Source organism: Talpa europaea (genome assembly GCF_964194135.1).
Source record: "Talpa europaea genome assembly, chromosome: 7".
NCBI classification, from domain to species: domain Eukaryota; kingdom Metazoa; phylum Chordata; class Mammalia; order Eulipotyphla; family Talpidae; genus Talpa; species Talpa europaea.
In genome coordinates this window covers 58,050,938-58,066,965 of record NC_140074.1, presented here as the reverse complement: position 1 = coordinate 58,066,965, position 16,028 = coordinate 58,050,938, and the positions used below count along the sequence as shown (strand labels likewise).

Sequence of the window (16,028 nt, the reverse complement as noted above, 5' to 3'; positions counted from 1 at the left end):
AACTGTAAATAAGGAGATGAACCTAGAACATCTTGTGCAAAAAAGCAAAAAAAAAAAAAATGCTCAAAAGATAATGGAAATGTATCAAAAGGGAATCGAATATGGAACAAATTAAATAATGAAACAAAAGACTATCACCCATTGAATAAAAGGGTAAACAATGAATTCATATTGATATAAGCAAATAAATAAATTTAACTTTTGAGGAAGCTATTGACAGTATTTACATAATTTTAAAGTTCTTTCACGCAAAATTCCTATTAATTACATAGGGAAAAACCAGAAACTTCACAGGGGTGAAGCTAGCAGACAGCACTTTAGTGATCAGTGTGAATGTCACCAGTAATGGGCCAAATAAAATTCGCCCAGCGCCTTTAGGATGTAATGAGACAGGCACCGCATTACCTCCTATTAAAGGTATAGAACCTGAATCGAATGAGGAAAAAACAGACAAACCCAAAATGAGGGATAATTTAAAGTGGCCTCTCGTCTTCAAAAAAAGGCTGTGTAACTAAGGCTGAAGGAGACAAAAAAGACAGGAAAATAAAAACCTGATTCCGAACTGAAATGACCTTTGGTTATAAAAGTCATTACTGGGTCAGCTAGCAAAACTTAAATGGGGATAAAACAGTAATAATACATATGCTAATTTCCTGATTTTTGTGTTAAAACACAAAAAAACGTAGGAGGATGTTCTTGTCTTAATGAAATGATAAATTATTTGGACTGTGGGGCATACTGTGGACAATTTACTTCCAAGAGTTCAGGAAAAAAAATTATCTGCATTTGCAACTTTTCTTGAAGTTTGTGAATATTTTCCAAAAATTATTAAAAAGGAGAAAGGGGGCTGTTTTATAATCTGATTAGATTAGTTCACGCCTGATTTACACCAGTTCTATTTAAGACTGTTTGGCGCCATCAAGTGTTCAAAGTAATGTTCACTTTAATTTGAAAACGGACCCCCTGGTATTTTTCTTTTTTTTTCCTTAAGATTTATTTATTCATGCATACAAGAACCGGGGTACAGACCAAATGCGAGGGAGGGTGAGAGGATACACCAGAGACAGAGCAGGGAACAGAACAAGCAGACTGCCCTAAATACACTGCTGAGGGGAGCAGCGGGCGAAAACAGGAGAGGTCTGCCGTGTCATGTGGGTATGTCCCCAGCCGGCCGGGAATTGAACCTGCACTGCAGAGACTGAGGATAGCTTCACAGCACTGTGCTCAACCACCTGTGCCACCAGGCAAGGCCCCCCACTTTGGTTTTTTTAAACATGGTTCTATCATAAGATGCTGAAGTATGAAACATTTAGGAGGATTAGAATTAAGATGATATCAGTAATATCAATATATTTGCAGAAGAGAAAAATCAATTAGGAATCACATCATTTATTTTCGTCACATCATTCATTTTTCATGATGAGAATGAACACAAAGTTCTACCTGATCCTAAACAGCACTATAGTCTTGCTATATGGTAGTACTTTAAATAGCCAAATTATGAGACTATAATTAGCTGATAAACCTCTGAACATCTGTCATCCACATGCTTTTATTCAAATGCTGATTGAGTGCTTAGCCTTAGAATTTCAAAAATAATATAATAATATGGAATTAAAAAACATGACACTTGCTCTGCTCCCCGCTCTGGCTCTGGTGAATTCTCTCACCCTCCCGCGCTTCTGACTGTACCCAGTCAGACTGTACCCAGTGCATGTGTAAACAAACAAACAAATAAATAAAACATGCCTCTATAAAAAAAAAATGACACTATCTTCATAGGTTCTCCATATTTTGAAACATTTACATTTTATATTGCCTCCTCACAAAGACCCATAAAATAAATCTTGGAAATAGTTGCTAGGTGCTTTTTAGGAGTAGTCCTAAAAAGTAAAAAATCATTTGGCTTGGATTAGTACCTAGTCTCCAAGCATCTTTCCTTAAAAGGGTTTCCTGAGTGTGTTCCTAGAACCCACTTGGGTTCTAGCACAATCTACCAGAAAAACCTTGCATTTGTGCACATTAGACCCACTGCACTGGCTGGTGATGATAAAGCTGTTATTTCATTTGCCATGTTCTCTCTGACCTTATGTAGACAACTTTTATTAGAGAACCCCAGAAAATAAAAAATAAGCGGAAAGATTTGTGTACCAAAACCCCACTGTAAATGGGACTGTTTTACTCTACCTCAGTTTCATGTCATCTCTTAGAGATGAACTTACATGCCCTTCAAAATCATCCTTATATCCCCAGGGTCAGCAGAGTTCCTGGGAAATAGGCTTTCAATAAATGTTTATTGAATGAAAGCTAGAGCAGCAGAATAAAGTAAAGTTCAAAAGCACTTGGTCTTTGTGTAGCATTTATCTTCAAAACCTTCATAAAAACCGCAAAAAAAAAAAAATTCATATTCAGAGCCAACCCTCTGAGAAAAACTGTATTTTTATGAAATCTTTTCTAAATCCACATGGTTCATCTTCTACAGTGGCTTCATCCTACTTAGATTGCTTCAAAAACAGAATACACCATCTTTTATAAAGCCTACGGGCTATCATAACTGAAAGCAGAAGCCTGTGCTGAACCTACCGATGTCCATCCAAATAAAACAAGGCCTCCATAAATATCAAACCATTCAACCAGGGAAGGAAGAAGACTTATGCTTTCTGAAGACTTATGCTTAATCTAGTTTAAAAAAATTTAAAAAATCTAGAAGAAAACACATGAACCAAAAAAATGTTTTCTTGCCTATTTTCTGTAAGTCCCTTCGTTTCTCCACCAGAAATATTAAAAATAAAAACATTTTCTTTAATTTAAAAGTAAAATATGTGGTTATTGCTAACCTGGAAGAATGCCCGAGCTTCTTTATACCGGCACTCAATAAACCTAGAGTGAGGTATTTCTTCTAGAAAGTGCATTGAATCTTTTGGAATGAGAACTTCTAGTCCATCAACAGTAAGCTGTTGTAACTCTGGCCTGAAAACAAAAGTTAAGATTTTTTATAAGGACTTATCTCAGAATATTGCCAGCTTCTTTAAAATTTACAACATAAACAAAATAGCTAAACATCAAACGGTTTTCTTCAATTAAAACAGATACTAAATTAAATCTTTAGCCCAGGTCTTTAAAAAGACCTTGAAAATCTGATATCAAGTAGCAACTTACAGTTTTAAGCATTTTAAAATGTTTTTGCAATTACTCATATACACTTTGACATTGAAAACAGAAAGAAAATTCAGATGACAGAGATATAAACTACCAATGTTCTTAACATTGAAGTACATGAGTAAATTACAATTGTCTGAGAGTCTCATTAATGGGCTAATCTCATTAATGGGTTTAATCTGAGAATTAGTATGATTGACTTTGGATCCCACAGACTCAAGTATTCCTTGAATATTTTCTGTTCCTCTATAAAATTGTACAAGGTACAGAGAGGTTTTGTCTAGAGACTGGCACACATATTTTTAATAAGTTTCTATTGACTGACAAATTTGAACTTCATTAATTATTAATTAAACTATGAAATACATGTTTTCATTTGTGAATTGTTCAAGTTTAACTTTTTAAGTAAAAAGTTCTAAAAATTGTATTAATTAAGGGAACAATCATTTATAACACTGTATATGACTTAGGGGTACAAGTTCGCACCTCTTCAGAAATAATTTTTTTTAAAGATTTATTTATTTATACAAGCACTGGGTACAGTCAGAAGTGCGGGAGGGTGAGAGAATTCACCAGAGCCAGAGCGGAGAACAGAATAGGCAGAGTGACGAAATTCACTGCTGAGGGGAGCAGCGGGCATGGCAGGAGAGGTCTGTCGCGCCATGTGGGACCCTCGCCCGGTGGCCGGGGATCGAAACAGTGCTGCAGAGGCTGCGGACAGCTTCGCAGCCCAACGCTCAACCGCTGCGCCACCAGGGGAGGCCCTAGAAATAAATTTTTAAGTCTTAAAAAAATGAAAACAAAATGTCTTGCTAAAAGGTTTTTTTAAAAAAACAGAATAAGTAAAAACAGGAGTAAAGGTGGTAAAAAGAATAACAGTTATTAAAATCTGATTCGGATCAGAAAAGTACGGTGTTTGTATACACAAAAAATGTGATCTCTTATGGATCAAATTTCAAACACATATAGATCAGCAAATGGAAGTTTGATTTTTGCTTATATGCAACTCTGTATTTTCATGTACCAAATACCAGACGAATGTAGAGGCCTAGATGTAGTTATCTTATTTAAGCACACAAAAAATAAAAAGTCCTTTAACTAATTAGTATTTTGGTGTCTCTGGAATATTATACAGAGAATAATCCATTCTGACTAGGCAGTTTACTCTGTGACTGTGAGAGCAGTGAATAACACCATGACTTCAGTAACCCTCTATTGACTTGAAAATACAAATAACATAAATAGTAAATGAAAAAGACAGTACAGGACAAAAAGGAAAGATCTTTCTCTCCCCCTCTGAAACCCAATGTCTCACCTGTCTATATTTTCTGTTACCTAACGGTGTTTAATAAAGAAAAGTGGTGTACATTTTAAAATTTCAAGAATTCAAAGACAAAATATTAGGGACACTGCAAGGAGATACTAATCAAGTGCCATGTTCCATTTCATCGGCAATGTGTCCCCTGCTTTTCAGCATTTTTCAGCACGTCCTTCTTGACGCCTCTTTTTCTCTGCTTCTCTAGCCAGTCTCTCTTGCCATCTTCACTTTCCTGTCTCGTGATCTTCCTCAGTTACCAGAAATTGTCTTCAGAGAAGCTGTGGTATACCCAGCCCAGCTCCTGAAATCACTTCTACCAAATCTAAAAGACCAGACAGGGGTGGGTTTAGGGGCTGGAGGGCAGAAGCCTAAAGGAATACCCAGCAGGGATTCATCTGAGAAGTTAGGCACAAGTTTTTACAAGGATTTAACAAGACCTTAAGTATTAAGGAGTTCTCCAGTGTTGTTGTAGGCGTATAGTCCTTGCAGCCTCTTCTTCAGCACCAGACCTGTTGGGGCTTGTCCAAGGCTTCTTCCCAGTGATGCCATCTGACCTCACTGCCAGAATGGGCTGTGATTCTAGTAACTGGCCTCTCCAAGCAGGCAACTGGACATCCTCAAAGGGATGGAGATGCTTAAACCACGGTTATGTTTGAGTTGGTTTCCACAGCCACAAGGCTTCCTCTGTAATTTTTGACCACCATACTTTTTTCCTCTACCCTAGTGACTGGTTCTGTAGAAAGGGCTACACAACTTGCTGTGATTATTCATGTTTATAAATTCTCTCTCCTGCCCCCTCAATAAAAAGACATCAGCCTCATCCATCAGTGGTCATTGATCTTTTCAGGACAGAAGTCAGGGAGGGGATGGAAGCCATAGGAAGCAGGGCTCCAATACCTTCCTCCTCCCCATTTCAGTCTCTTCCCTTTCCCAGGAGTGCTGAGTTCTCAAGAACTTCTCACTGCATGCCATCCTGCCTGCTCTGCAGAACACCTGGCATCACCATCTCAGAAATTATTTCATTTCTTCCAAATCTCAAAGTAAAATCAATGCTCCTATGCATCGTCCCTGTGTGGCTAGATTTCCCATCTCTGTAATGTGATAGGCCTTTCCACTGTGATGAGTTCTCCTTCTTCTAACATGGCGGGGCAGTCACTATAAGAGACCTGAAGAGTTCTTGGTCATTCACCAGACTGGGATCCAAGGGATCCTCCTCAGGGAATCAGATGGTAAGGGGTCCAAAGAAATGATTTCTGGCAGCATGGAGGTAATGGTGGTTTTGAAAGCTGGTATTACTGTTTTAGCCAAGTTTTTATGGTTTCAAATATGGGGCAGAGAACTCCCAAGAAGCCTAAATAACCACCAAGCAGCCTGACCCACCCCCACATGGGGACAGGCCTCAGCATGTATGAGCCCTACCAGAACACTAAAATCCACTTGAAGTGTAACTGGGCTGTAAACATTTTTATTATTAAGTGATGGCTAATGATTTACTTTTGCACATAGTTTGAAATGTATATCTAGGAAAGTACATAAAACACAAGGGTACAAATAATCCATTATAGAGTGAACACTTGTATATCCACCAGGAAACCTGCAGTTCTGTGTCCTACCCAACCTACACCCCTTCCATTCTCCCTAGAAATAAACTCTACCCTGTCTTTTGTGGCAACTCTTCGTTAATGTTTTTGGGAAAAAAATATGTATTATATAGATTTAATTTTTTACTTCCACTCCTAACGCCAGTTTTATTGGGATATAATTGACACATAACATTGTGTTATTTGAAAATGTATAATATAATGATTTGATATAGGTAATTATTGAAAAAAGGACATCAGAGTTCAGTTAACATCCATCACCTCGCATAGTTACAATTTTTTTTGGTGATAAGAACTTTTAAGATCTACTCTCTTAACAACTTTCAACTGACAATATTGTTAATTATAGTGGCCACGCAGTACATAACATCCACTGAACCTATTTATCTTATAGATGGAAGTTTGTACCACTTGACCACTTCTACTATGTAAGTTATATTCATGAAGATACTTTATCTGATGTTTCAACATTTTATAAATATAATCTTAAGTTTAGTGTTCTTTTATGCCTGATTCTGGCACGTCATATAATAGGATTTATCAATGTGGCTGCATAGCACACCAGCACATTCCTGTGGCTGCTCTACAATTCTTCATGAATACACAGAGCTTTGTGTGGAGCATTAAGAACAATGTTGGTGGGAACATTCTTGTCTATATATCTTGTCTACGCACATGTGCACGAGTTACTTCCAGTTGAAAACTGACATTTCGAAACAGAGCTATGTACATTATATATTAGACTTCACCACTGAATGTACAAAAAAGAGTAAGAATTCATAAGTGTACAATATGCATTTCACATTTCCTCTCTAGGCCTTGAACCCACCTGTCAAAAGCTCCAGGATAACGACCAAACCGTAACTTTCGAAATGGAACAAATTTTCTGTCAATGTGTCTTTTGAGCCGTAGATGGCCATGCCAGAGGTAGTTGCCACTTCTCTCATGAAAGACCACCAAGTGGATGGCGTGAGTGGCCAATCTGCAGATGTAGTGCAGGGGGATTTCAGTTCCAGAAAGTGAGTCTATCCCATCTAACCGTGGGTCTTTGCTCTCGATCTTCAGGCACTGAAATCCCATATTTTCAGCTATCCGAAACCAGCCTTCCTAGAGTCAAAGAAACATCCATGTTTAAATATTTAAAACAAAATATTAGCAGTAAAACTAAAGTGATTCTTACAACAAATTAAGCCACGTGAATTTTTGTGCTCTTTTGCCTGAAGAATTAAAAATGAGGGTGCTGAAGGGAAGGTGGTGTTGGAAGAATAAAGGAAAGCATCAAAAAAGAAACTATTAATACAAAGTATGGAAATGTGTTCAGACTCTCTCAATAAATATTAATACAAATTTCTTCCCTGGAATGAGAATATTCATTGTCTGGTCTCTGGTTAGCATCGATAAAATAAGGGTTAATGCAAGGACTGCACTTTAAACGTGTAATTTTCAATTTAACTTCCAGTCACCTTTATCTCCAAAAGTGCCTTAAGAAAGTAGTGTTTCCGTCTCATAGTTTATATCCCAGCCCTTTAAAGTGTTCATCATAATGCAAATCATTACAAAACAGACTGAGACATATTGTAAAAAAGAAGTGCATTTTCTAACATCATTCGTAATAGTACAAATCTCATGTAACAAGATTAATCTATATGGCAAAATTTTAGTCCTAATCTCAACAACCAGTGCCACAGACAATTAAACAATATTAATTAATCAGAACACATTACACTTGAAGAGTAATTTACAAATTCCAAGAAACTTTTACATTAAAAATATAGTACTTATATATAAATGTCTATCTTATAAATTAAGTAGCACAGGGATTATTAGTAAAGAAACACTCACAGTAGTTTAAAGAAATAAAGAAAATTACTAAGAGGCAAAACCAGCGTTTTATCCAACCAAATACAAGGTTCTTTCCACCATCTAAAACTACCCCTCTATTCAATACTTACATACTATGTATAGAGCTCATTCACATTCATTATCTCATCTGATGCCCACAGAAACATGTGAGGTCACTAAAGAAGTTACAGTTAAGGAAAACAGAGCTCTAAATCATAATACTAGAAATTAAGTTTATTAAATGATGGAGCTGTGTCTGGAAATTTGTCTCCAAAGTCAGCACTCACAAACACTTTTCAAGTATAGGGCCTCCCCTGGTGGCGCAGGGGTTGAGCGCTGGGCTGGGAAGCTGCCCGCAGCCTCTGCAGTGCTGGTTTGATCCCTGGCCACCAGCGAGGGACCCACATGGCGCTACAGACCTCTCCTGCCACGCCCGCTGCTCCCCTCAGCAGTGTTCTGTTCCCCGCTCTGTCTCTGGTGAATTCTCTCATCCTCCTGAGCTTCTGACTGTACCCAGTGCATGTATAAATAAATAAATAAATCTTAAAAAAAAAAAAAAACCACTTTTCAAGTATACTTTATTCATACCACTTATTGTATTAGAATGTTCTCATTTGAATTAGCTGTATCCTCACCTGTGCTCTTGTTAACACTTACAAACCTGTCACACTACTGATTCTACTGCTTTTTCATTATTCATACTCCATTAAAAGAATAGACTGCAAGGTCTTTAAGAGTGGTGTTATCCAGCAGGTACTCAACAAAAATTGCTGTTGTTGTTTATATTATTAAACTCTCAAGAGAAAGTGCTAATATTGGAAGGTAACATTAACTAGTTCCATCAGCAACTGTCTTCTTTCTGGAGATAGAGCTAAACTGTGTTCTTGTCAAAGGAATATGGATAGATGTACCACATGCCACTTCTAGGCCTGGCTTTACAATATCCTGTAAGATCTTCCATGTTTTCTCTCTTCCTTCTGTATATGTGAAAGCAAATTCCAAAATGGGAAAGTCACATAAATTAAATACCTTAGGTCCCTAAGTCACTGTTGAGAGGAAAACTGCCCAAGAATATTTCTGACAAGAATATACATATTGGATTTTATAATAAAGACAAATACTCCTTTTCCTGTGCCAGATCAATGATTTCAGGGCTGTTTCCAAAAGCAAACAATGAAACTTACCCTGCTAAAAACACTTTCCCCTTGATTCTCCATATACTAGAATTACCAACTACATACTCCTTTTTTCCTTTCCTTTTTTGGTATACCAAAGAGGTAGAATATACTGATTACAGGTGAGAGTAATCAATTTAAAGAAGAAATCCAACATATGGGGTGAAAGAAAGGCATTATAAGTTGGTAAATTCAGGAAAAATTTAAAAGGCCAGCTAGACCTTGCGGGAGATTCAGACAAGCCCTGTTCATGAGTGTGATGCCTTTAAGCGAAGACAGTTATCTTTTAACAATGAGAAAAATGAAGAAAGAACTTCAATGATGCAGTTCCTCACATCAGTGGGCAGCTGAGGGAATACCAACAGCCACCAACACTTTAACTTCTTATTACACAAGAAAAGTAAGTCCCCCATTTGCTTAAATCATTATTAACAGTTTTCTGGTACTTATAGTTGAAATTAATCCTGATACAATTTATAAAAAAAACTTTCACGTTTCACATTTAAACTGATTTAACCCCAGACTATTGTGTAAAAGCCACATATTCCTTTATCTCAAAGTAAATCACCTTACCTCATTCTTCCACAGGTGATACTGCAGTGCAAATGCAGTAAAGTCTCTGGGAGCACAGAAAAACTTGCATTCTGAAGTGGAGCCACGAGAAGTATTTTTGACTTGTTCAAAGTTTTTATTAATCATTTCCAGGATCAAAGGATCAATAAGGAACACTGGCACATTTTGGCTGGATGTTAACATGATAAATTTTTTAACTGCACGCTGTTTGAGAAGAAGACAATTCCCTTAATTCTACTAATGCAATATAACAAACTATTTTATTAAATATTTATTCATTAATTTTTAAAATGAGTTCTGTATTTACTCAATAGATACCATGTTGTATACCTCCCAAGAAGTATACAATCTAGTGAGAGATATGGATAAATATTTATAAGGTAAAATATGCTTTACTAAAATATATGAATATATTATAAGGTACAGAACAATAGGCCACTAATTAACTAACATGAAAAGGCTAAGAAAGTCCTGATAGAGGTTTACATGTCATTATTAGTATTATCTAAATCTTTAACAAAAATACCAAATTTGCCAGTTTTTAAAAGTCAGTCATGTCTTTTTCAAAACCAAAATTCAATTGTATGTGCCACCTTTATTCATATTTATAATATTGCTCACTATTCTTTCTAAGCAAAAGACTCAGATTAAAATACATTGCCTGCTTGATGAGTTCCATATAGTTTCATTTTCTAACAATATTGCAATATTTTTAAATGTAACTCTACTGGGCAGCAAGTGGACTCCTCTACTGAAAAAAAAAATTTCAAAATTAGAAACAGATTAACACACAATTTAGGATTAAATAATACCTCGAAGCAACAAAGATAAATAGAATACCTGGTACGCATATTGTTTAAAAGCCTACTTCGGTAAATGCAATAATGAGTTTTAAAAGATGCATGCCCATCACAGAGATGCTTCATAGAATGAAGGATAAATTCTTTTTTTTTTTTTTTAAAGATTTTTCTTTTTTCTTTTTTTTTTTTTGAAGATTTATTTATTTATTTATACAAGCACTGGGTACAGTCAGAAGCGCGGGAGGGTGAGAGAATTCACCAGAGCCAGAGCAGGGGCAGAGCAGGCGGAAGAACCGAAGTACACTGCTGAGGGGAGCAGCGGGCAACAGGAGAGGTCTGCGCGCCACGTGGGACCCTCCTCCGGTGGCCGGGGAGCAGCCGGGGATCGAACCGGTGCTGCAGAGGCTGCGGGCAGCTTCGCAACCCAGCGCTCAACCGCTGCGCCACCGGGGAGGCCCAAGGATAAATTCTTATTCACAAATCTGAAGGAACTCTGTGAATAATAACATGTATTCCAGATGTATTAATGTATTATGTTAATTCCATGTATTAATATATAATCAGACCAGGATATCAAGAATTTTAAGAATATGGGGAAAATGAGGTAAAGCTGGGATTCAGTCTCTTATTTCCTTTTGGTGCAGAAGATTATGGAAACACCAGGCATACAATAATCTCTACTTTTGAGGGGTTTATACCTCCTAAGTGGGCGAGACAGCTAAGGAAAAAGTTGGAAAAAACAACTTTATGATTAAAATATTTAACAACTTAGATAAATTTCTTAAAGAATATAATTAACAAAATTACCACAAAATGAAACAGGACATTTGAGTTGCCCTACTAATTAGTGAAACTGAATGTTATAAAGAAAGAAAAAAAAAAAAACACCTGTTGTCAAACAAGAAAAACTCCAGACTCAGATGATTTATTAATGAATTTCACTGATGATTTAAAAAAGAAATAATACCAATCTAAAAAAAAACTCTTTGAAAACTAAACAAAAAGGAATCCTAATTCATCTTAGGAGGCCAGTATAACCTTAATAGCAAAATCTGACAGACATCACAAAAAAAGGAGCTATATACCACCATCTCTTGTGCACATAGATGCAAACATACTTAAGATATTAGGAGTCATGTCCAGTAGTTAAAAAAAAAAAGACTAAGTAAAAGTAAATATCATGATCAATGGGGTTTATTCTGAGCAAGAATAACAAAATAAAGATGGAGAACTTTATGATAATTTCAACACAGAGAAAATATTTGACAAAATTCAATGCCTATTCATAATTACAAACTCTCAGCAAATCAGGAATAGGATACTTTCTTAATTTAATAAAGAATATGAACAAAATAATTTATCATCGATTTACAGAATTTCTGTTATTCTTAATATCAGTCTTTTGTCAGACACAGGTTCTACAAATATCTTCTAGTCTGTGGCATATCTTAATATTCTTAATGGTGTCTTTTAATGCATAGAGGTTTTCAATTTTGATAGTCTAATTTATCAAACTTAATTCTTTTTTTTTTTTTTTGTATCTCCACATTGCATTCTTTAGAAATCAGGGAAGTGATTAAACCTCAACATTTGCCCTCCTCTGTACATTGATAACATTAACATATTTTTAAGTCAAGATAACTTTGACAATCAAAGATATAAGCTTATAGAAAACCAGAAGCATAACTTTTGTGGGACAGGAGATCTCAGGAATAATTACATTTGGGTGTTAATTCAAACTTAATTCTTATTGCTGTTTTTTTTCTGTGCTGTACTCTAGGAGAATAAACAAGAGAAAGAAATGGCTTTGAAGACAGTGATGAGTTAACAGATATTAGTACATTTAAGTTGCTTAATAAAAGTCTGTTGAATGAATCTCTTTCAGCTTGGTGTTAAATACAAACACGATGAACCACCTTTATGGTTCCATTATATAACATTAATATAAATATAGATTAGGATAGAGTCTCTGGTTAAAGAGAAGTCAAAGATTGAAGTGCTTCCAGGAGAAATATCTGGTCATATCCAAAATGTATAATCACAGAATAAATGTAACTTTTTATTAGTAACCTAGTATTGTCTTTCATTCTAAATTTAGTTATAAAAAAGGTAAGAAAATATATTTTGTAAATGCACAAGTTCTGACCTTTATAAATCTTAACAGGGATATACTGCGTATAATACTATTGTTAGTTTTCCTTATCTTGAAAAGGAAATACCTAATAGATTTTTATTACTAATCATCATTTCCCCATACTCATAGCTCAATTCTGATTCATACACTTATTCATTTGGGAGGCACCACAATTCAGTGAGTGGAGATTCCTGAGACAAATAATTACAATGTGGACTCAGCCGCCTATTAATCAAGTAACCATAATCTAAGAAAATTAAAAATAACAATACATCCATAAGGGCTAAATAAGATACAGCATGTATAGTAGTTGGCACAGGGCTGGCCCCTTCCCTTCTTCTACCTATTTTGACTCCCCACTAACATAGCTATCATCACTATCACTATTCAACAAGTTTATATAAACAAATGAATTAAATGAACATTGCAAATGAGGAATTTCTTGTTTACACTACATACCCATTGTGTGCTATCAAATCCAATTTGGCTTCCTTTGGATTTTGATAAGCCAGCTCCATTCTAGGAAAATAACAAAAGAAAATTTAGTAAATTCAAGACTCCGCAGCTAATAAGCAGTATAGATGAGTTTTAATTCCAGGCTGGAGTTCATGCCTTTAGAAACGATGCTACATTGCCTCCCAGGAGAAAGAATTAAGATAGCAATTATTTATATGAATTTAACATAGAGTTAAAATGGGAATAAGTGATATTGGAGTAACAGATTAACCATTTGGGAAAATCTGTAAGATATTTAATTCGTACCTCATACTAAAATAAATTGTATTTAGTTAAAAAAATTAAATCTATCAGTAAAATAGTATTTGATGAAAATACAGGTAAATATTCCCACGATCTTTGGCTACTTATGACATGAAAACCAGATGACTTTAGGGAAAAAGTTCTTGCTATCTTTCCACCTAGAAATTAAATACTAATATATTAACGATGGTACCTTATGAACCTAAAGTTAAATGGCAAGTTATAAACCAGGAAAAATATTTGAAATAAACTATGAAGAAAAGCTAAGAAATAGACAACACTGATCAGAAAATACAGTGAAGAACAGAAGTTAAAAAAATACAAATTAAAAAGAATTAGCAAGCACATGGAAAGCTGTCAAACCCCATTAACAGTCTAAGAAATGATCTCCAATTGAGCGTACTATCTTTCAACTTCTGATCAGAAACATTAAAAATTAAACATGGATTCCTGAAGTAGACTCCACAGGTTCAAAATCTGTCTCCACCACTTAATAAATGTGTGACATTGGGCAAATTAATTTATCACCAAATCTCGGGTATTTTTTTCTGGGGAACCATAGGATCTGCTAAATTTGTTAGTGGGTTTTGTGGGGCTCTGTCTGTGCGGGGGCAGGTTCCATCTTGACTTTTCTGGAGTGCAGTGAGCCCATCGTTTCTTTCGTGGCTTCTGGGCGCGGGGTGCAGGCTTGAGCAATCTCCGCCTCCTCTGCAAAAGGGGAGGATTCCCAGATTTGGTCCGAGGTCTTCACCCGTGACTGGAACGGTTTTCCCGTGTTGTCTTCCCGGGAGCCCGGCCGCCTCTAGTGAGGGCTTTGGGAAGCCTGGGCCGCCGGGACCGAACGCGGTGGACGGGACCAGACCCCGCGCCGAGGTGCCCGCGATCCGTGCGGGTCCCGCTGCCGCTCGCGCCGGTTGTCGGGCGCCACCTGGCGGTCGCTTGTACATAGCGGCTTCCCACCCGTGCGCCGGCCCAAGCAGAGTTCCAGGATGCTGGCGGGACTAGCCCGACAGACCCGGTGGTGAAGGGTGTGGGCGAATCGTCCGGCGCCGGGAAATTGCACGTGCAGCGTTTGGGGAGTGGCTATGGCAGCGCTCTCTGACCCGCCTGGGGTTGCAGGCCGCCCGAGGGGTCGACCACCGACACGCCGGTGACCAGCGCCCCTTCCCCCGTTCCATTCAACCCGGCACCCGCACAAAATCCCGCCTGCGGACAAGGGATCTAGAGCCGAGGTCTTCAGCCCCTGTTGAGACCCAGAGCCTGAAAAGTTTCTTTTCTCTTCTCTAAGTGCGAGGTTGACGCAGACTCAGGCATTGGGCCTTGCAGCTCCAAGTCCATAGTGGAACAGCCGGCCAGGCATGGACCCAAAACCTGACCCAGCTTGGAGGCTTAAGGGGTAGGCCAGCCGGCCAGACACGTGCCTCTAACTATGTGGTTCAAAGTTCTTGACCAACTGGTCATACCATAACTCAACTGATTTTGTGACTCCAAATCCAAGGGTAAGAAGCGAGCCAGACCCAGACCCAAACTTGGACTCAGCCTGAAGACTCCCAAGGTCGACCAGCCAGCCAGAAGCGGACGACACCCAAGGTACAAGTTCAGCTGGCTAATCAACCTCAGACTTATCTGCCGCAAAGCCTGATGCAAGAGTCCTGGTCCACCTTGTGAGGCTCCAGGCCAGACAATCCAGATGGGATCTTTCGGGCCAACTCCTAGTCTGGGTCCAGTTCCTGTGGGCTGCTGGAGCCCCGAGGCCTGTGGCTTAAGGCTGGAGACCAGAGTCCACGTCCATGTCCGGCTGGTAGAACATCCTTGGAATTGGATCTGCAAGGCCTGATGCACAAGTCCAGTCCAGGCGGCTCGTCAATCTCACCAACCTCCAGGCCAAGTCCTAGTCTGGGTATGGTTCCCGCCCTCTGGTGGATAGGTAACTGGGTAGAGTTGTGGTGTACTCAATGGACTACTACTCAGCAATTAAAGAAGATGAAACCTTGCCTTTTGTGACAACATGGTGAAGAGCCCTGCAATCAGCCATCAGCATGAAGCACGATGAGAAACCAACTTTGTACCACCATCCTGTAAATATTTCTTTGATAATATCTGACCCCTCTCTACTGCACCACTCCCCTACAGGAAGTTGATCTTTTTAATGGAATGAGATGAGCAAAGAAACACTCTTTACCTTTGCTGATAAATAGTGTTTGTAGTAGTACAACTGGAACAGCAGAAATGCAGAACTTGTCAAAGTTAAAAGGGCCAAAATCACGTTCTTATTAATTCTGCTCATTAGTCTGCAGTGTGTCCTTGGTTGTCTTTTGAAAGTAACTCCGTCGGTTTCATCTTTTTGGATAAGAAGATAACCTTGTTTTCTGTGAAAAAAAAAAGTTATTTCTAAAGAGACAAAAACCTATTTTTAATTCTGTGCAGCTATTAACCAGCAACAGAACAAAGAAAAAGTTATCCAAAGTTCTACAGAAAGAACACTCTGATTTAGCAATTTCTTATTCTAAAGAAATCATCAGACATAAGATTAAAGATGAGAGGACAAAAATGTTTATTAACATGGCAATCTTAACAATTATAAATAACTAAAAACATAAATGGGATATTAATAAGAAGTGACCAACAGAGATTAGGAAGCTTCCCCTTAGTAGATCTGGATTTGCA

The 16,028-nt window shown here is 37.7% G+C and overlaps 1 protein-coding gene across 2 annotated transcripts in view; it reads right to left on the bottom strand.

The window, feature by feature from the left end:
• FKTN (fukutin) overlaps nt 1–15,723 on the bottom strand; it is a gene marked incomplete at both ends in the record, with an annotated part of 34,969 nt that extends 19,246 nt beyond the window's left edge. The window contains 5 exons of one of the 2 annotated variants that reach the window (XM_084236970.1): nt 2,838–2,970; nt 6,908–7,185; nt 9,669–9,872; nt 13,062–13,121; nt 15,544–15,723. In XM_084236970.1, the coding sequence (XP_084093096.1) occupies nt 2,838–2,970; nt 6,908–7,185; nt 9,669–9,872; nt 13,062–13,121; nt 15,544–15,648 (780 nt within the window). The remainder of the gene's footprint in view (nt 1–2,837; nt 2,971–6,907; nt 7,186–9,668; nt 9,873–13,061; nt 13,122–15,543) is intronic. The other variant, XM_084236969.1, reaches the window with a different exon arrangement.
• Between the last annotated feature and the right edge of the window lie 305 nt (nt 15,724–16,028).